At 43.3% G+C, this 18441-nt stretch overlaps 6 protein-coding genes across 7 annotated transcripts; 3 read left to right on the top strand and 3 right to left on the bottom strand.

The window, feature by feature from the left end:
• Positions 1-758: 758 nt before the first annotated feature.
• On the bottom strand, positions 759-2177 carry Rps2 (ribosomal protein S2). The gene is made up of 3 exons (XM_076827589.1): positions 2021-2177; positions 1358-1706; positions 759-1280 (listed from the first exon to the last, which is right to left on the bottom strand). Exons 2-3 carry the CDS (start codon positions 1703-1705, stop codon positions 786-788), a joined length of 843 nt encoding a protein of 280 aa, XP_076683704.1. The 5' UTR covers position 1706; positions 2021-2177; the 3' UTR covers positions 759-785.
• Positions 2178-2675: 498 nt separating this feature from the next.
• Positions 2676-4684, top strand: LOC143376845 (testis-specific serine/threonine-protein kinase 6). The gene is made up of 4 exons (XM_076827587.1): positions 2676-3032; positions 3348-3651; positions 3743-4302; positions 4385-4684. The coding sequence occupies exons 1-4, from the start codon at positions 2937-2939 to the stop codon at positions 4613-4615; spliced, it is 1191 nt and encodes a 396-aa protein (XP_076683702.1). The 5' UTR covers positions 2676-2936; the 3' UTR covers positions 4616-4684.
• Positions 4685-4748: 64 nt separating this feature from the next.
• LOC143376839 (uncharacterized) lies at positions 4749-12200 on the bottom strand. 2 transcript variants are annotated; one of them, XM_076827573.1, is made up of 15 exons: positions 11983-12200; positions 11783-11908; positions 9925-10076; positions 8912-9856; positions 8429-8840; positions 7907-8352; positions 7705-7847; positions 7401-7636; positions 7076-7324; positions 6659-7002; positions 6340-6587; positions 6023-6262; positions 5581-5954; positions 5229-5510; positions 4749-5160 (listed from the first exon to the last, which is right to left on the bottom strand). In XM_076827573.1, the coding sequence occupies exons 1-15, from the start codon at positions 12110-12112 to the stop codon at positions 4802-4804; spliced, it is 4686 nt and encodes a 1561-aa protein (XP_076683688.1). In that variant the 5' UTR covers positions 12113-12200; the 3' UTR covers positions 4749-4801. The 2 variants fall into 2 exon arrangements, with proteins under 2 accessions (XP_076683688.1, XP_076683687.1); XM_076827572.1 differs by having other exon boundaries at positions 6023-6257; positions 6335-6587; positions 11983-12199.
• On the top strand, positions 10500-11587 carry LOC143376846 (RWD domain-containing protein 2A). Its single transcript, XM_076827588.1, has 3 exons — positions 10500-10714; positions 10785-11225; positions 11292-11587. Exons 1-3 carry the CDS (start codon positions 10520-10522, stop codon positions 11526-11528), a joined length of 873 nt encoding a protein of 290 aa, XP_076683703.1. The 5' UTR covers positions 10500-10519; the 3' UTR covers positions 11529-11587.
• Positions 12201-12314: 114 nt separating the features above from the next.
• Positions 12315-13543, bottom strand: Apc10 (anaphase-promoting complex subunit 10). The gene is made up of 3 exons (XM_076827591.1): positions 13117-13543; positions 12779-13031; positions 12315-12716 (listed from the first exon to the last, which is right to left on the bottom strand). Exons 1-3 carry the CDS (start codon positions 13139-13141, stop codon positions 12425-12427), a joined length of 570 nt encoding a protein of 189 aa, XP_076683706.1. The 5' UTR covers positions 13142-13543; the 3' UTR covers positions 12315-12424.
• Positions 13544-13789: 246 nt separating this feature from the next.
• On the top strand, positions 13790-17652 carry Mtmr6 (Myotubularin related protein 6). The gene is made up of 13 exons (XM_076827579.1): positions 13790-13942; positions 14214-14327; positions 14386-14548; positions 14609-14766; positions 14839-14964; positions 15033-15167; positions 15242-15374; positions 15627-15853; positions 15935-16185; positions 16491-16631; positions 16709-16835; positions 16901-17170; positions 17229-17652. Exons 1-13 carry the CDS (start codon positions 13919-13921, stop codon positions 17370-17372), a joined length of 2013 nt encoding a protein of 670 aa, XP_076683694.1. The 5' UTR covers positions 13790-13918; the 3' UTR covers positions 17373-17652.
• The last annotated feature ends 789 nt before the right edge of the window (positions 17653-18441 follow it).

Here is an 18441-nt window from a genome sequence, read left to right as displayed (position 1 = left end):
GAAAAAATGAAATAAAAAATAAAAATCGATTTTTAGATGGGAACCTCCCCTTAAGTTTCTAAAAGCGGTAACATTCATCTCAATTATCATTTGCGTTCAAGTGTCGTGTAATACGGCTTGGCTCCACGTCTTTCGAGTCGGTAAAACTCCTAAAGTTAACAGGATCACAGGAAGCGGTGAAGATCTCCGTAGCCTGAAAGAGAAAGTGCGACGAGGATGGAGATGATTATTTTTGTGCCACCTCCTCGGGTCATGCTCGCTCTGTTACTCCTGGTGGCAGGAGTCCAACGCGAGAAGATAAGCTAAGCTATATTTTAGCTTAGCTTTTGGTGGAAACGGTTCCATAAGAATGTATTGAAGCTAATATTTTTAAAACGTAGCATAGCTTAACTTCTCGGTGGATTCCCGGCAGAATAGAACAAAATTAAAATAATTTCAAATTTTCCACGGACCAACAATTTAAAAATTCAGCAATGCCTTATTCACCTAAAAATATTATTATAGTAGACTCAAGTGGAAATACTTTTATTCTTAAAACTAAGCTTTGACATTCGTACTTTTATATCTGATAAAGCCTGGGCGCCTAAGCTTATTAAGTATCTTAATAATAACTTCGGAAAGTTCGCTTACGGATCCGTTCGGGTTCGAAGTATTTAACAAAGAAACTACAGCTAATGGTAGCACAGAACTAGCTCCGATCTCTATTCCAGGGAAACTCAAATGGAAAAACGAGGGGAAGACGAATGAACGCATTTCCGTAGAGCTTGCATGGAGGTTTTTATTGTTTAAACAACCTCGGCAGGTCTCTGCCCACCCATGACTCTGTGGTTCTTGGACAAGTAGTCCGCGAACTCTTGGTACGGCGCCTTCCTCAGCGCCTGATCGTGCCAGAGATCCGGCGTCAGGTACGCGTAAGTTTTGGCGATGGCTGCGTACGTAGCCTTGGCGAAGTTACCAAGCGTGCACGTCGAGCCTCTGGCCGACGTGTAGCAGTCCTCGATGCCAGCCATCTGCAGCAGCTTCTTGGGCACGGGCGCGGAGACGATGCCCGTACCTCTCGGCGCTGGAATCAGGCGCACTTGGACGGAGCCACACTTGCCGGTGACTTTGCAGGGGACGGTGTGAGGATCGCCGATCTTGTTTCCCCAGTAGCCACGACGTACGGGCACGACCGAGAGCTTGGCCAAGATGATGGCGCCACGGATGGCAGTGGCTACTTCCTTGGAGCACTTCACACCCAGGCCGATGTGACCCTTGTAGTCACCAATCGCCACGAAAGCCTGCGAAGTTAAAGTGGACGGTTAAAGAATCGAACGCATAGGAATCAAAGGATTTCAGATCTCCTGTATTAGTTCACCTTGAAGCGTGTACGCTGACCGGCCCTGGTCTGCTTCTGTACAGGCATAATCTTCAGGACCTCGTCCTTCAGCTCCGTTCCGAGGAACTTGTCGATAATCTCGTACTCTTTGATAGGCAACGAGAAGAGGTAGATGTGCTCCAGAGACTCGATCTTCCCGTCTCGGACAAGGCGACCCAGCTTCGTCACCGGGATCCACTCCTTGCTGTCCTCCTTGCCGCGCCCACGGCCGCGGCCCCTCCTTCGGCCTCCGCGGCCTCTGCCTCTTGGCCCGCCACGGTCGCCGCCTCCACGAGAGCCGAACCCTCCACGAAAGCCTCCACGTGCGGCTGGAGCAGCGTCCGCCATTCTGTAAAGTTACGGAGAATTATTTCACAGTCGCCGAGGAAAGTTTCTGTTCGGGATCGGGAGTAATTGCGATCTGAAGTTTGTATTAGCACTCCGATGTTTAGTATTTGTCGGACAACAATGACGATGCTAAAGTAACCTTCAGGCACGTGGCATTATCGATCACAGGATTTATGTTAATCGTATAATAACAATTATTTCTTCATACAATGCTTAAATAAGATCGATATCCTTCGTGGTTAAAAAAGTGACACGGAAATGAAGGCAGTTGAGATTTTTATAAAGAATTTAGGAAATCAGCCGCAGCGTACTTACGTTACTTCTTTCTTCTGAGCACGGTCACGGAAGAAAGGCCAATCGACCTTCGACGCGCCGGTTCGAGAATCGACTCGGCGGATCTCGATGCGCGTCACATCCGGTTTTTGAATTTGTATTTCAACCGCCAATATTTAAATATGGTTTTGTTCTGTTTGCTTTTAAAGAGTACTGCGCATTATTTGCAAGGTGATTAAGGAGCAATTTAGTCGCCGATTAGAAACGATGTACCTCGTTTGATTATGAGTGAACCCCACTTACGCCCAAATCGCCCGTGATTTGCTTGTTATAAGTAGAAAAGAAAGAGTAACTTTTTTTAATATCGCGCTTAATTTTCGAGAAAATCGACTTTGAAATTCTTGACGTTGCGTCCAGTCGCGTATAGGAAACCCTACCTTAATGAAAATCACGAGCGATTTATATGTAGCTGGTAAGGGCTGTTCTATTTTATTTTACCAAAAAAAGTTCTGGCCCGCAAAGGAGGCCATGAGTTCTCCTGTCACGCTCCATTGCGAGCGAGGCATTAATTCGTCAAAATGGTTAAGTAAAAACACAGATATCCTCGTTGCCAGAACTCCATTTCACTTCGACGACGATTTTGAACGAAAAGTGCGGCCGACGATTGGGATACACCTTGAGAAACATTCAGAAATGACAGTGCGCTAGACTCGCTGTTTAAAAAACGAAATTCCTGTGGATGAGAAATAATTCTTGCGTGAAAGTGATGCGCGATATGGAGTAGGGAAACGCGCCCTAGTAACCGGAGTTCCTTTTTCAAATTTCGAGATCGCTTGCCTCCCTTAACGGGCTAGTTTTCCTTTTCCCAGGGAAGAACGTGGCTGGAGAAGGCGGCGCAATTATTCGTGAATTATGGTCAGAGAACCGCTAGGATGCCACCTGAGGATCGCCAAGTCTCATGTCGGATTTGAATCAGTCCCAATCCGAGGAGGCCGTTCTATTCGCGCGCGGTTACAAGTTTCTGAGAAAGCTGGGCGAAGGATCTTACGCGAAGGTGATCGATAATTACGCTTCTGCTTCAACTCTGGGAAGTGGTGGTGTTTATGCTATTTTAGTATAATGCAATAGTATTTATAGTAATAATAACAATAATTTTCATTAATTAAACTCTGGAGTATATGAAAACCAAGATGATTAAGAAAATAATATTTAAATGCAGGAGCGTTTGTTGGGTGAGCTCGTTAAGTGTTCGTCTACCACCCCCATGGGCCGGGGTTCGAAACTCCTGTCCCCCAGTTTCGTTTTTTAATTTTCTAATTACGATTATTAATTAAATATTACAATGCAATTGATAATTAAATTAATTTAGGTGTATCTGGCGGAATACAAGCCGGAAACCGAACCTGACAAGAACAACACGTTGGCGTGCAAGGTGATCGACACCGCGAGGGCGCCGAGGGACTTCGTGCGAAAGTTCCTCCCTCGTGAACTGGACATCCTGGTGAAGCTGAACCACCCCCACGTGGTGCACGTCCACAGTATATTCCAAAGGCGAACCAAATACTTCATATTCATGCGTTTCGCGGAGAGCGGTGACCTCCTCGAGTTCGTCCTGAAGAACGGTGCAGTCGCGGAGGGCCAGGCTCGCGTATGGGTTCGACAGCTGGCGCTTGGTAACCTCTCTCAGCGTGTGAATTTAAATCGGAAATGAAAAAAGTTACTCCCGAAGGTGTGTTCTCTTTCTCCTCCTCTTAAATTACACAGGTCTCCAATACCTGCATGAAATGGAAATCGCTCATCGCGACATGAAATGCGAGAATGTTCTCCTCACGGCGAACTTCAACGTAAAGTTAGCAGACTTCGGGTTCGCGCGTTTCGTGATTGACAATCGAGGGAAGCGTGTCTTGAGCGACACTTACTGCGGCTCCCTGTCGTACGCCGCGCCAGAGATCCTCCGTGGCTCCCCTTACAATCCGAAGGTCGCCGACATCTGGTCGCTGGGTGTTATCCTGTACATCCTGCTGAACAAAGCGATGCCCTTCGACGACACAGATATCAAGCGACTGTACGAGCAACAGACGAATCGCAAGTGGAAGTTCCGCAGCAAGGTAGCAGGGTCTCTGAGCGAGAACGTGAAGAGACTGGTGTCTAAGCTCCTGGATCCTGACCCACCGAAGCGGTGGAAGCTGGAGCAGATCATTAAAAGCGAATGGATAGCTATGGATCCCAGACTTCTGGTGCTCTCGATCGCGGAGCAAACCGCGCTCAACAACGCGATAGAGGAGAGAAGGAAGATGGAGGAGAAATTCTCTGGGAAAGATCCTGTGAGGATTCAAGCTGGCTACGTAAAGAATAAATAGAGGGAAAGATTTCATCGCTCATACGGTGGGAATTTCTGTTTCGCAGAAGCTGTTCAGAGTGCAAGAGAAGAGGGCGGCAGACCCAAACACGAGCAGAGCGAAGCAATCAGAAGACCTCACCGTCATCAAGAGAGCTGCTAGGGTTTGTGAATCGGTTCGCTCAGATATTACTCTTCAGACAAACGCATCCGATTGCACACCAGTTGTTTCCACCTTGCAGGTGGCCTTGTCCTCCGTCGCGGCCGGAGCAGCCTTCAAAAATATACCAAATGTCTAAGAAATCACCCGACGCCGAATCTAGTTGTCGTAAGGATCGTCATGCTTCCATACTTTCAGAGAATCCCAATTCACCACATCCCATGCTACGCATTGTATATTATTCGAGGAAATCTTAACAATAATGCGCCCAACGAACTTAGAATAATAATAAATTAAAGTTACTGTAAACGAGTTAACAAAGCGCTCAGTTGCCCGCGTATCGCGCCTTCATTAAGGTCGAGTTACTTCCCGATGTGCATTTCAGGTAATAATCGAGCCCGTTGCTAAAGGCCTCTACATTTTTTTCCAGAGGGATATCAATGATATGTTGAGGACTGGCGAGGCCTTCGAGGCTCCAAACGCCGTCCGATAGCAATAACAAAAGCTGCTCGTTCGGGGCTCGGCTCACTGCGAACACTTCCGTGGCAGGTAAAGCATACTCTTGGAAGTCTCCCCACTGTTGATAATGCAGCACCAGCGTTTGAGAAGTCAATCGCAGGACGATCCACAGCGACTGCGACAGGGACTCCACGAACGCGTCTAGTATCTTCGGAATGTGTAGATCTGGAAATTATTATCGAGTCAGTTGGATAGTTTTAGAAGAGCCTTCCGAAAGAAACAGGACAGCAAACCTTTCAAATGGGAAAGATGCTTCTCTACGCTGTTGTACAAGTGGATGGAAACAGAATCGAACTTGATCCATACAATGAATTCATCTTCGCCCAGCGAAATAGATTTTAATAATATAAAGTCGCTTCTATCCGATTTGAGAATGATGTTCACCACATTTTCACTGGCACAAAGCTTGGAAGAGTTCTCGACTCTACATCGTCCCGTTTCCAGTGTTACGTTTCTGTTAAAAGTAGCGTTCGTGTCGCTTACGACTTCCAATTTGTTTATGTAGACTGCCTGGCCTGTAACGGGACGCCAAAGTTTGCAGATCTTCGAAGCGGAGTATAGTTTAATTAATATCAATTAACTTACTTCGTAGCGCTGCACCAATCGTTTCACCTGCTCTCGAATAATTTCTCATCTTCTCGGCGACAGGCTCTACGTTTAAGTAACTCCTGTAGAAGTCCTTTAATTCTGCTCCTCCGTAAGAACCATTAATCGTGAGGTTCCCAGCGATTTTTAAAGCGCTTTGGAACTCGATCGGTGCTTTCAGTCGCTGTAAGGGCTTCTCTTTCCGTACCTGCTGACTCATTAAGTTCGTCAAGTTTACATCGTTCACCAAGCCGTCGATAACAAGTGCCGATGCGTTGATAGGTCCTTGGATCTCTTTCTGGCCGGAGATCATTTGGTTCGTGGACTTTAACAGTGCTTCTTCTATTTTGTGGCCCATCACGGTGCCAGATACGCTGAAATAAATATTAGTTACTGTCTAAATAAATGTACAAGGGAATATTAACTCTAATCGATCGAGTACTTCATGTTGTTAACGCTGACGGTGTTGAATCTCTTTCGCCCTTTGATAATTATCGGCTTATCCTTCTCCGTTAAAGCATTCCGAGCCCACTGATTGAAATGCAAACCATTCAGGTTTTCCGCGGTCAAGATCTCCACCGTCTTCTTCCCAGTTACAACAGTTTCCTCTGAATCGTGTCTCAGGACGTCAGTTTTAAGGTCCATATCGTTAATCTTCCTCTGTGCGTGCAGTTTGCCTAGAGTAATAAGGAACGATTTACATGTTTGGCGAGTGATAATTAAGCGGAATTAATCGCAACTGGAGAATCATTACCTAAGACCTTCAATTTACTGAACGACCACTTCCCTCTCACTTTTTGGTCTTTATCCCTTAGTAAGGCATTCTCAAACACATCGTTAAAGTCTGAAACTGACGATTGTATAGTTGAATTGTTGGAGCCAGTGATAAAAGGCGTTTCGACGCTGCTCAAAGTGGCATAAGCTACTATTCTCTGAGGCTTTGTTCTGCTCAAAACACGTGCTGAGATATTCCTCCATGTATCAAGGTCCAAGGTACTAGGACGGTTCTGAAACAAAGTGTTGCACGTCTTATCGTAGATATTCTACCAAAAATTCGACGCACTGTTATTTTGCTTACGTTCAAAGTAACATTCCCTTCTACTGATACATTTGCGAAGTGTAGATTCTTCCCATAGAAATGTGTAGCATTTGTTGACATCCAGATCTTTGGAAACAGCTCTGCCAAATCAACTCTGTTCGCTTTTCGCACAGTTGGTTCGCTTGAAAATGTCGCGGAACCTTTAACGACAATGTTCGGTGGAGCTTCGTTCTCTGCGAATGCGAAGGAATATGGTAAACTTATTGCGTTCGCTTTTAGTTCCCCGGAGATTCTTTTCCTATGCAGATTATTGTCTCCTCCTTGCTTCGAGAAATTCAGTGGGAGCTGAGAAGCGTGGACATGCCTCGCTTGTAAACCATTGCCTGTAAATGGAAAGAGAACGATAAGAAAAATACAAGAGACCACTAATTATTTAGCAATGAAGTATCGATTTACCAAATGTTATGTTCCCTAGCGATATCATATCTTCAAGTTTGATGGCGTTGGCCAGGAAGTCAGCAACGTTAATTCCATTAATGCTGCCTGCACGAAGGTTTTGCTCGGTTATTATATTTCCTACTACTTTAGGCAACTCTATGCGAAACTGAGCAGGCAATCGAAGAGTACCGATTACCAAATCTGTCGCCTTGATCGAAGCTTTGAGAATGTTAGGCTTGGTCCACGAATTCGCAAGCCTTATCAGTTCTGCGTAAAATCAAAAACGATTGAAATACGAATTTCAGTACTAAGAAAAAATAAAGAACCCAGAACTCAATTTTACCTGGTAGATCTACATTGTCCACGTGTTCCGCAGATATATTTTTCGCAGTGACATTAAGGTAGAAACGATCCGTGGACACGTTGAGGGGCTTGAACAGAAGCGCTGAATCATTAGCGCCCAGATTTCCAAAAGCTTGCGTGCTATTCAATCTGTTCACTGTAATATTGTCCACCGCCAGAGTGGTGGTCTTGATTTCTGGTGCGATTACAGTGGTACCGCATAGTGCTGTCTCAATCCTTTAAATAAAAAGGTATTCTAAGATTATAATGCAAGGTCTCGCGGTGAATATCAGAAGCGAACATACCCTGGAAGGTTTAAATTCTCGTAGGAAGACTTTGTTATCTCTACGTTGCGTAGAAAATGTTTCCTCCCTGATATAGCAACCTCGTTCTGAGAATTAGCAGTGATCCAAGTTTGAGGGCCACGTAGAGTAACGTTGCTCCATTTCTAAATGAAAATTTCCTCGTATCATCTAATCGGTAAATAAAAGATTATCCACCGCTTACCATTCTCTCGCTCGAAAGCGTTAAAGACACCGGCACATTGCCGCGTAAAGATATCGCATTCGATAAAATATCTTTGACCGATCCTGCCTTACTGGCGATCAATTCTTCGGATCTTAAATTCTCAATCGTAGCCTCTTCTAAGACAACATCGCCATTCAGAGTCAGAGGTTCCGGAATTATCGTTAAAGGTAGCAAAGAGTTTCTCCAACTGCCTGACAATGATCCTTGCAAGAAAATGCTGCTCTTCACTTTTACTTTGGACGCTATCAGCGAACCAGTGATAGTTGTGGGAGAGCCATTCAATGGCAATAAAGATCCACCGTCTGTTAAAATCAATTCCTTCGCTCTTATTTCTCTGGCGTGTACTTCTTGCTTCGTCATGTTCGAAGCAATATCCAGTGGGACGAAAGCATTCGTCACATTCAAGCGGGTGAAACTGTGTTCTCCTGTAACAAAATATTCTTTACGTAGATCATTTCTATGCTTTAATAAATAACAATTAACTGCAGGCAAAATCTCCACCTGAAACCTCTTGATTGCCAATCACTTTCAGGACATTCCTCTGCAAATCGTCTAATGATATTCCATTGATAGACTCGCCAACAATAATGTCTTCTATCGGAAGACTAACAAGTGGACACTTCCAGTTCTTCAGTTCGTTAATGCTCGCAGCTTTGAAAGTCAAGTTTTGATTCTGGTCGCTCTTCTTTTTCAGCTTCGATAGCAGACTGGGATTTCCTTTAACATTTAGGCGACTGACTTTGCATTTCGGTTTACAATTAACTCGAATCTTCTTCGCGTGGAAAGAAGTGAGAGTGAGATTGCCGGAATGCAGTTTGTTGCTTAGAATAGCTTTCTGTTCTTGGAGCTTCGAGACTAGTCTTCTATACTGATTCGACACGTTCCTCAACGCTTCTGAGTTGTGCTCGTTTACCTGCAAAGACATCGGGAGGTGTAGTGAGGGCACCCACTGTAATTTATCTCGCTGAAAGCAGGAAGTCTTACATTGCGTACGAAAAGCTGGTCGATGTGGCCTCTCAGAATTCTAATCGGTTCCTCCGCATCTGGGATTTCTTTTACTGTCCTTTGAGCTGCTTTCATAGCGTCAATATTCCACACTCTGATTTCTTCTTGCAGATCCTTGTAGGATCGTTTCGTGGTCCACAGCGGTTGCTTCAAGGACCACGCATTGTTTTTGTATCTCACCAGCAGCAATTCCTTCCCTTGCAATGCAACCTGACGAAACTGACGAACTCCTGACAATTTTACATTCAATTCCACAAACCTCCAGCCATCGTATTGATAACTCAACATGGTATCATTGCGTAAAGATAAAAGCAGAATGGCTTTCTTCGAGATCATTGGCACCGTAGATCTCGCAGAGATTCGTTGGAATGGTACGAAGCGATCGCGGATCTCTTTATACACAACCACGACAGACTCCGTAGAGAGGCACAAGAAATGCTCGCTGAAGTGACCCTCCGTTATTGGAAAAGACGAGACGTCTCGACTCAACGGCAATTTCTGTTTTACCACAAATTTATCGTACTGTAAGTAATACTTAAAAATCAGGGTGGCGGGTCCTGTCGCGGCAAGGTACATGAACCCCTTGCTGTAGAAAGGGATTAGTCTATCGGCGCCGTGATTTATGACTTGCGCCAGATCGAAGTAATCGCCGAACCAAATGTAGATTAAAATGTTTGAACGCGAAGCGACGCCCAAGTACAGCTGATTCATTCCGTGCCAGATTGTTAGATGAGTCATGTCGTTGGACTCGAAGTCCTGGATCGGATACAGGTAATAGCTCTCGTTAGCTCTAGTGAAGCGCAGGACGAGGATCGAACCATCTTGATTCTGAATTATCAGAAGCGCTCCGTAGGAGCAGCTGTTCACAGTTACTTGCGTGCCACTGGTCAGAGGGTAAGTGGTGACGAGAGAGAAAGCATCGTCCTGGAATGAATACGAAGAACTGAAGATAGTATTGCTTAAAATTAATCAATAATAGATCTATAACGCACATTTATCTGGTACAGAGATATTTTGGAGGGGTCCAAAATTACAGCGAACCAAGTCGATGAGTGGCCACTTTGAAGAGAAAAGAATTCCACGTCCTTCGCATCACTGAAATTCAGTTGACTGAAGTCTTGGAATCCTTTCAGTATATCAATACCTGAAAAATATAAATAAGAATATACTTTAAATTCGCGCGGGATAATTCAAATTTCAATATATATATATCGATCTATCGAAAGATCGACTCATCGATATGAACTGTCAAAGTGCACGTGCGCGTGATAAGGCCCACGTGCATTGATAACGCCAAAATGGAGTCGTAAGGTATTCTGAAACCCGAACCTTAAATGGAGTCGTAATGTATTCTAAAACCCGAGCCTAACCTTAAATGGAGCCGTAATGTATTCTAAAACCCAGACCTAACCTTAAATGGAATCGTAATGTATTCCAAAACCCGAACCTAACCTCAACTTAACCTTAGATGGAATCGTATCAGTTGATACTTTGATAACCTCAACGTTATCCATCATTTCCATGGTCCGCATTGCAAATGTATCTTGATTTGCGCCTCCAGATGTTTGAAACGAGCTACGACACAGTATGTCTATGCCTGAGGTAGTAACTGAGAATCTGGCAGCACAGATCTGCGAGTTGGAAGCTTTGCAGTCAGTTTATCCGCAAGAATTAGTTATCGCAGACCATGGAGTGCTGGCTGACATTAATGACTTTATTAAGAACCCTGCGCAAGAGCGTCCACAGCGATTGGAGTATTCGCTCGAGCTTCCGATGAACGGTGTAAGATTCGAAACTGTTATATGTTTAACGAGAGGCGAGGAGGCAATTGCAAGTCTAATATCTTCTATAGGGAACGATCGAACTGCTGGTTAGTTTGCCGTCCAACTATCCGAAGGAGAAGCCGGAGGTTTACGCGAGGAGTTCGTTGCTCCATCGAACTCAACAGCTGCTTCTGAACCAAGCACTGAACGACGTCGTTGGACGCCAGGAGGACGGCGAATCTTGCGTTTACATGTTAATATCGTGGTTGCAAGATAACGGCGAGGATTATATTTCAGCGTCTAATACGAATCAGGGGAAGGAGGTTGATAATGAAAGCAAGGAACAAGAACGATGCACAACTTTCGCTAGATATTGGATATACAGTCATCATATATACGGAAAATTGAAAAGAAGAAACATAGCCGCTTTGGCGAAAGATAATTCGATCACCGGCTTCTGCTTGGCAGGGAAGCCGGGTGTCGTTTGCATGGAAGGCGTTTCCGAAGACTGCGATTATTGTTGGCAAAAAGTAATATTTCTTCATAGATATTTACAAGAGAAGATTGAATACTCCTTTGCATTCTTTAAATTTTAGATCAAATCTATGAATTGGCACAGGATACTGATACGTTTATTGGAAAAGGAGGAAGATTGTAAAGACATCGATAGCGCCCGTAAATTTAACGACTTCCATGAAATATCCTTTCCTACCTCCGAGAAACACAACGATATGGGTCAATTACTGAAATATTTAACCGAGCGCAAGCTGCAGCATGCGTTCAAAGAACTGTTTGGAATGGAAGGAAAATCTACCGAGCTGCTGGACTCATAACTGGCACTAAAACTATAATACACGTAACCGAACAGTGGCGGATTTAACAGGGCGGCCGATGAGCGGTTTGCCGCCTGGGCCCCATCCATAAAAAAATACGATTTTATCCAAACTATATATTCTTTCTGTATCTATTACTACACTGAACCCGTTTTTATTAAACTACCTCTTCATTTCCCCGAAAAATGGGTCCCTCAGACCGTTTGCCACCTGGGCCTTTTTCCTTAAATCCGTCACTAGTAACGAATACACACCTTTGTTGAAATCCTCTGATAATGCTCTTTTCCTACGATTAAGAATCCCTTCCGATACATTTCTAACATGCTCCGCAACCTCTCCGTTAATTTTATCCAATACATCGCTGCTGGGGCTCTCGGATGCTGAAAAGAATATTTCCAAACGTGATATACAAATAATACACATTCACCGCTACAGTTTGCCAAAAAGTTTATACCGTAATCGGATCTCAATTTCTCAAACAAACTGGTCGTCTGCTCGAGCGCGGTGTTCAGCGTGTACTCCCTCCGCAAATGCGCCTGACATCTCACGTTAATTAATATGAAAATTAGTAAAAGCTTGAGCATTGTATCTGTACGAACACATTCAGATTGTCACTGGACTCGTCGCTTCACAAATAAGGTGTCACGGACGTAAGAAGACTCGTTAGACTGTATATTTACATTTTTTTCACCTTGCGGCCGATAGGAATTCCGCGATTTCAAATATGCTCTGTGCGTGTGCGTGAGCGTACACGCAACTGGCAATTTCAAACAGAACTCGCACATATTCTAGTGAGTATTTTATTAATATTGAAATGGCAATAATGTACAGACTGAAAGTACTCTCCATAAATAAGCTTCAGTTCCAGAGCTGCAACACATTTGTTTACCGAAGCTCTACCTAATCGTGGCATAACGCAGAAATTCGTTCGTAAGAAACTGGCCTGGAAGGTACGGAGCCGACGGTCCAAGGATATCTTGCACCGGACTGTGAACTTTGATTTGCCTCATGTGGGTGTCCCGCCCGTTTTGATGGTTGCTTATCACCGCTATTTGTATTATAAACGTCCTGATGGGCCTGTCGTTTATGTCCTTTATAGGAATTACCACCCAGCCGCTCGGCTCGTTCAGGTCCATAACTTCCACTTCCTGGAGATCGTTGAAGTTCGTCCCGGCCCTGATGCTTATCCTAGAAGCAGATACATCACCGTAAAGTCTGCGATACTGTAATTGCAACTACGAACGTCTTACCTACTAGGAGTATAACTTTCATCTAGCTTATAATCCGTGTAAATGCATATATCACGTATGGTGGTCTTCCTCTTGAACTGTATGTTCACCAAGTGCGGGAGCTGTCCGTCCGACTGCCAGTAAGTTTCCATAACATCGTCGCGCAGTTGGTCTACGCCAAAACCTGGCTTACAGCTGGAGAGGCTCCAAATCGCGTGGTTCCCTACTTCCCGAACACGACCAGCCAATTCTTCCTGAACAGGGTCTATCTCTCCTAGAGGAACGAACCAGCAGAGATATAAAAGATGTTAACATTAAGTCAACGCGCGTGGAACATTGTTTTGGAAAAACGGACCCACCTGCGTTGCCAGCCTTATTACTCATAATTGGGCTTTAGATAATTTAGAGAATCAATGTAGAATTTTCATTGACAATAATAGATTTTCCAAAGATTTATTTAGTCTCCAAAGAAGTGTTTTTATATAATTGTAGAGAATTGAGTAATTTTTGTGAAATTACAAAATAGGTAGGAAACTAAAAGCGTAACAAATTTGTTTATTTCTCCGTGTATGTGTTTACATTCGGATCTGTCAGAATGGTCAGAAATGTATGGTTGGATCTCTGCTGCCACCTACAGCAATGGTACATGAATTTTCAACTCCAAAAAATGTTAATAGCGGGAATTAACATTTATGTAATTATCTAGCGTAAGATATAATAGATATTTATGAAAACATTCAGCGATTAAGCTAAAATTCAGGGGAGAGGTGATCTAATAACATCAGGTTGAGCACCGCTGCCCAGAAGATAAGTCGGCGGTGGTCCAGGGTTGCCAGATTGGGCGGAACTCCGCCATTTGGGCTACTTTTCAAATCCAATAGATGCTGTAAAATTGAAATTGGCGGTTTCAAAGTCGATTTTCTCGAAAATAAAGCGGAATATATTTATTTGTTGCATCTAAAAGAAATAAAGAAAACAGTTCTAAGAAACATTAAGAAAATATTTAAACATCCTTTTCATTCAAGATATTTGAATTTTGGCGCTTTTGGCTACGCGACCTGGCGGCTCGATATTAACACCATCTGGCAACCCCGCAGTGATCAGTGGTACTCAATTCTCAAGCCGTCAGATGCTCGCCAGGTGTAAACAATCGTGAGCAGAATGGATCAAATAAAGATTCCACAGGTACAAAATCAAACATTTGCTTCATCTATCCACGGAGTCGCTTAAAATCGACTTCGAAACCCGACTCTGAATATCTGGCAATATGTTATTCCACCTTATTTCTTACGCACTGATTTCCAATATCAGTAAAAACTCTGCTTGTGATAACTACTGATATCAACGCACCATTCGCTTTATCCACGCGCAATTTAGGGACCTTGAGGTCTCTTAAGGGCGCGACTGTGCCAGGTTATCACCTCCGTCGCTGGCACTTGATAATTTCTAATTTTAGGTAGAGAACGTTAGGATCCTAGACAAGTACAGCAACAACCACTCAGTCGGCACGCTTCATTTAACAGTAACGCATCTCGTATTCACCGAACGGAGCGGGAAGAAGCAGATATGGGTAAGAGCCGAAGTTACGTTCAAATCTTCAAGGATATCCCCAGCGTTTCCTGTTGCAGGTTTTGTACAATCACATAGCGAACATAGAGAAGCAGCCTTTAACCACGACAGGCTCCCCACTGTGCATCAAGTGCAAACATTTTTTTATCGTTACTTTCGTCATTCCGAAGGAACGTGACTGCCATGATATATACCTGACGTTGTCGAAGTTGTCTTGCCCAGGTAAATATCGCTGATGGAGTTCAGTCTTTCGAGGAGTTTAACTGGGTATTCTTCTTGCAGCGAGTTTAGAGGACCTTTACTGTTTTAGTTACCAAGCGAGCAAGGACACCCTGCCGCAGCATGCAGGATGGAACTTTTTCAACGTGCAAAGCGAATTTCAGAGGCAGGGTGTCCCGAACGAAGAGTGGTCCCTGTCGTATTTAAATACAAGCTACGAGGTACAGTTTCATTGGATTTATGTATCGCGAATATGCTTCGGACTTCTATAAAGGTAGCAATTGCGTTTTCAGGTCTGCGACACTTATCCAAAGTATTTGTACGTACCTAGCTCCTGCGCCAACAGCACTTTGATTGGGAGCGCGAAGTTCAGAAGTAGAGGCAGGTTGCCTGTTTTAACTTATCTACATTCGAACAAGGTTTGAGGAAATAAATTTACGAGAGTGAATAGCTCTTCGCAGTTCACGAGGGGAGATATGTTTTACAGGCTGCCATCTGCCGCTGTAGTCAACCTCTATCGGGATTCAGCGCACGATGCCCCGAGGACGAACAGATGATGTACAATATTTTACGCACAAACCCGAATTCTGAATATATGTATGTCGTAGATACAAGACCACGAGTAAGTCTGTGAACGCTATTCAAGATATTTCTGTAATCGCAAACAGCTTGTATTATCGAAATTTATCGATTTAGATCAACGCGTTTGCCAATAAAGCTGCAGGAAAGGGGTACGAGAATGAGAACTTCTATGACAATATAAAATTCCAGTTCTTCGGTATCGAGAACATACATGTGATGAGGACTAGTTTAAATAAGTTGATAGAATGTGAGTACATCGGGTTATTTATTATTCTACGCGTAAGGTTTTCCTAAACGCGACTGGACGCAACGTTAGGAATTTCGAAGTCGATTTTCTCGAGAATGAAGCGCGATATCAAAAAATTTTATTCCTTTTTCTCGACTTATTCACTTGCTATAAGTCGAAAAGGAAGAGTAACTTTTTTCGATATCGCGCTTCATTTTCGAGAAAATCGCCCTATGATACATTGATAGTTAACATGTGCGAATCGTTGCATAGTACAAAGGACGACTTCGATGAGTGCGTTTTTAAGCGGCTTGGAGAATAGCGGATGGTTGAAACATATACGATCCATATTGGAAACTGCTTGGTTCATCGCTCGGGCAGTTTTGAATGGAGTTAGCGTAGTGGTGCACTGCAGCGATGGCTGGGATCGCACTGCTCAAGTGTGTTCGTTGAGCGCTCTGCTGTTGGATCCATTTTACAGAACGATCCAAGGTTTTCAAGTAAGAATTCCTTCGTCGCTGTTTGCTATTTAAATGAATTCTTCAATCGTGTGCCTTCTTTCTAAATGTTTATTGTTTCAGGCACTGATAGAAAAAGACTGGTTGTCGTTTGGGCACAAGTTCAGCGATCGTTGTGGTCACATTAACTGCGACAGTAAAGAGCTGGCGCCAATTTTCACGCAGTTCATCGACGCAACGTACCAGCTGCTGCAGCAGTATCCCCAAAAGTTTCAGTTCAACGAGCTGTTCTTATTGACTCTTCATGACCACGTGCACGGCTGCGAGTATGGTACTTTTATCGGGAACTCTGAAAAGGAGAGACACCTGCTCAGGTACTGTTTCTACCACGGGGTTGGAGCAGAGCAATTCTTTAAGGGGTGATTCTCGTTTATAAGCCCCAAAAGTAACTGGTATTTAAGATTTTTTTTTAAAAAACTGTTCGTCATTAAACTCTTTTGGGATATAAGGAGGCATCTTTAAACTTGCAGGATATATTTTTTTTATGTCCGAATGAATTTTTCAAAAAATATTCCTAAATTTCGGGGACTGTTACGCGAGAATCCCCCCACAATTGCTGCGCTCTAATTTCCACCAGTTACTCAATGAATTTTACTACGTTATCCTTCATTATTTCCAGAGTATCAGAGCGAACATATTCTTCGTGGGGATACATGGCAAACAATATGCACGAGTACATAAATCCGCTCTACAAGTGCAACCGTTTCAACGACGAATCTAATAACGTTCTCCAGCCCAAATTGGCTCCGCAGAGCATCACGTAACGAATAAAAGCCTCAGTATTTTTACTTTAGAAGAAGAGGGAGTATGGATTTAATACGAGCCATCATTTTCCAGTCTGTGGCGAGGAATGTACTTCAGATTTGAAAATGGAATTCATCCGAGAGAGACGTACGAAGATTATGTCCTAACGATCCATGATCACACCAGTTGCTTAGAGGACCACGTTAAGCTTCTCGTAAAGGTACAGGTGTCTTATCACTCTTGTTACTTAATTTCAAATCCTGAATTTTATTCTTACCCGCGCAGAGGGTTGGCTCGCTGAGTTCAGCCTTGAATTTGAACAGCGTCCAGAAGAAGGGAGTGCAGGCGAAGCTAAAGTTCGATAACAAGTTCGCTAAAGATCCGCTGTCCGAGGCAATAATAGAAAACACAGGAAACAACGAGGAGAAGAGCAAGGCGAAGTTAAAGATCAGTCAGCTGGAGAGCGAATTGAAGACGGTGGCTTTAGACTGGAAGTCTTCGCGGAACATGGAAGACTGCTCGTGCTCTACCACCTTTGACGCGTTTAATAGAAAGGTGAATATGAGCGCGGCGTAATGGAACGATCAGGAAATTAATGAAGCGGCTGTTTCAGAATCATTGTTGGTCGTGCGGCGATGTCCTGTGCACGAGGTGCATGGGCACGCATACTGTTCTCAGTGGCCACCTCTCGCAGCGAGCTGTACCTATTTGTAAGTTATGCACTCTGAATTCCAGTATTCCTTCTACTAGCCCCTAATTCAATCCCTCGAAGCAATTTGGATTCATGAACTGTACATGTTCGCAACGTGCGATTAAATAATCTATTGTTAATATCACTTGCGATTAAGAGAAGACGAATGATAGAAATGTAGGTTTACCGAAGAGTAGAGAATTGAATGTTTCGCGATCTTTGTTAGTCTTCTTTCAAGTGCGTATTCGAATCGAAGCATGCCGATCTAAAATGAGAGAAGAGAAAGATACTCGTAAGAAAGTATTAAAAATAAAAACACAATTTTATTTTAAACATTCAACGCAAACTGTATCATAATAGCTATTCTTATAAGATTCCTTTCGTTTTATACTACATTATAAGCTACTTGAATGACGAATGAAAGTTTGGCATTACGAGTCCCTCGGAATAAAACTGGTCTTGATACTTTCTGCCTCTATTTTAGAATCAATTTCTACGCAGTGACAGTTTTCAAGCTTTAGAATATTTCATGTTTCCCTATTTCTTTTTTATTTACGAAGTGAAAATCACTTGTGTCGAACATTAATAAGTTTAAACTCTCTGGGAACCGAGCGTTCCAAAGTTTTGGAATTCCCTCGAAAGCAAATGTATTTGAGGGGGTAGACTACTGTAACGGCCGGGAAAGATAGATAATCTTCTGATGCAAATTGTAGAGAAACTAATCAGCCGATTAAATTGCGATTTGGCACTTGATTTCGGTATATTGTAAAGGAATAAAAACCATTATAAAAATTAAGAAAATAATATAGATACATGTCACGAGGTGGCTCCAAACTGATGGTCTTTCTTAAACGGTGTACCTCCTAACTCAAATTTGGACTGTCAAAAACAAAAAAGCAAAAGTTGTCTATTAAGTAATTCGCTAAATAACAGATTCGTCTGTAACTCCCGTAAAAAAAAGGAATTTTCAAAATTTAGCAATTCAAAATTGCATCAATACAGATTGAGAAATCATGTACACAGTTTTGAATAGTACCGTTCGGCGCGCAGACATTCGAGTGTGCGTTCGGCTCTGCATCTCCAAAACTAAGCCGTATTTATATTTCAAACCTTTTGCATGTCAGTCCACAGATTT

Source organism: Andrena cerasifolii, chromosome 15 (genome assembly GCF_050908995.1).
Source record: "Andrena cerasifolii isolate SP2316 chromosome 15, iyAndCera1_principal, whole genome shotgun sequence".
Lineage (NCBI taxonomy): Eukaryota > Metazoa > Arthropoda > Insecta > Hymenoptera > Andrenidae > Andrena > Andrena cerasifolii.
Note: the sequence above shows the minus strand (reverse complement) of the source record. Positions and strands in the feature narration are given on the sequence as shown.

What these genes read in the sequence shown, in the direction of transcription:
- LOC143376845 (XM_076827587.1), top strand. Translation starts at nt 2,937, where the DNA reads ATGTCGGATTTGAATCAGTCCCAATCCGAGGAGGCCGTTCTATTCGCG. An exon ending in GCGAAGGATCTTACGCGAAG is followed by an intron (nt 3,033 to 3,347) that starts GTGATCGATAAT and finishes AAATTAATTTAG; the next exon opens with GTGTATCTGGCGGAATACAA. An exon ending in AATTCTCTGGGAAAGATCCT is followed by an intron (nt 4,303 to 4,384) that starts GTGAGGATTCAA and finishes TCTGTTTCGCAG; the next exon opens with AAGCTGTTCAGAGTGCAAGA.
- LOC143376846 (XM_076827588.1), top strand. Translation starts at nt 10,520, where the DNA reads ATGTCTATGCCTGAGGTAGTAACTGAGAATCTGGCAGCACAGATCTGC. An exon ending in TCGAGCTTCCGATGAACGGT is followed by an intron (nt 10,715 to 10,784) that starts GTAAGATTCGAA and finishes TATCTTCTATAG; the next exon opens with GGAACGATCGAACTGCTGGT. An exon ending in GCGATTATTGTTGGCAAAAA is followed by an intron (nt 11,226 to 11,291) that starts GTAATATTTCTT and finishes TTTAAATTTTAG; the next exon opens with ATCAAATCTATGAATTGGCA.
- Apc10 (XM_076827591.1), bottom strand. Translation starts at nt 13,141, where the DNA reads ATGAGTAATAAGGCTGGCAACGCAG. An exon ending in TAATAAGGCTGGCAACGCAG is followed by an intron (nt 13,032 to 13,116) that starts GTGGGTCCGTTT and finishes TCGTTCCTCTAG; the next exon opens with GAGAGATAGACCCTGTTCAG. An exon ending in GAAAGTTATACTCCTAGTAG is followed by an intron (nt 12,717 to 12,778) that starts GTAAGACGTTCG and finishes ATCTGCTTCTAG; the next exon opens with GATAAGCATCAGGGCCGGGA.
- LOC143376839 (XM_076827573.1), bottom strand. Translation starts at nt 12,112, where the DNA reads ATGCTCAAGCTTTTACTAATTTTCATATTAATTAACGTGAGATGTCAG. An exon ending in TCGTTCAGTAAATTGAAGGT is followed by an intron (nt 6,263 to 6,339) that starts CTTAGGTAATGA and finishes GTTCCTTATTAC; the next exon opens with TCTAGGCAAACTGCACGCAC. An exon ending in GCATCTTTCCCATTTGAAAG is followed by an intron (nt 5,161 to 5,228) that starts GTTTGCTGTCCT and finishes AATAATTTCCAG; the next exon opens with ATCTACACATTCCGAAGATA.
- Rps2 (XM_076827589.1), bottom strand. Translation starts at nt 1,705, where the DNA reads ATGGCGGACGCTGCTCCAGCCGCACGTGGAGGCTTTCGTGGAGGGTTC. An exon ending in GTCAGCGTACACGCTTCAAG is followed by an intron (nt 1,281 to 1,357) that starts GTGAACTAATAC and finishes TTAACTTCGCAG; the next exon opens with GCTTTCGTGGCGATTGGTGA.
- Mtmr6 (XM_076827579.1), top strand. Translation starts at nt 13,919, where the DNA reads ATGGATCAAATAAAGATTCCACAG. An exon ending in GCGGGAAGAAGCAGATATGG is followed by an intron (nt 14,328 to 14,385) that starts GTAAGAGCCGAA and finishes TTCCTGTTGCAG; the next exon opens with GTTTTGTACAATCACATAGC. An exon ending in TTTAAATAAGTTGATAGAAT is followed by an intron (nt 15,375 to 15,626) that starts GTGAGTACATCG and finishes ATCGTTGCATAG; the next exon opens with TACAAAGGACGACTTCGATG.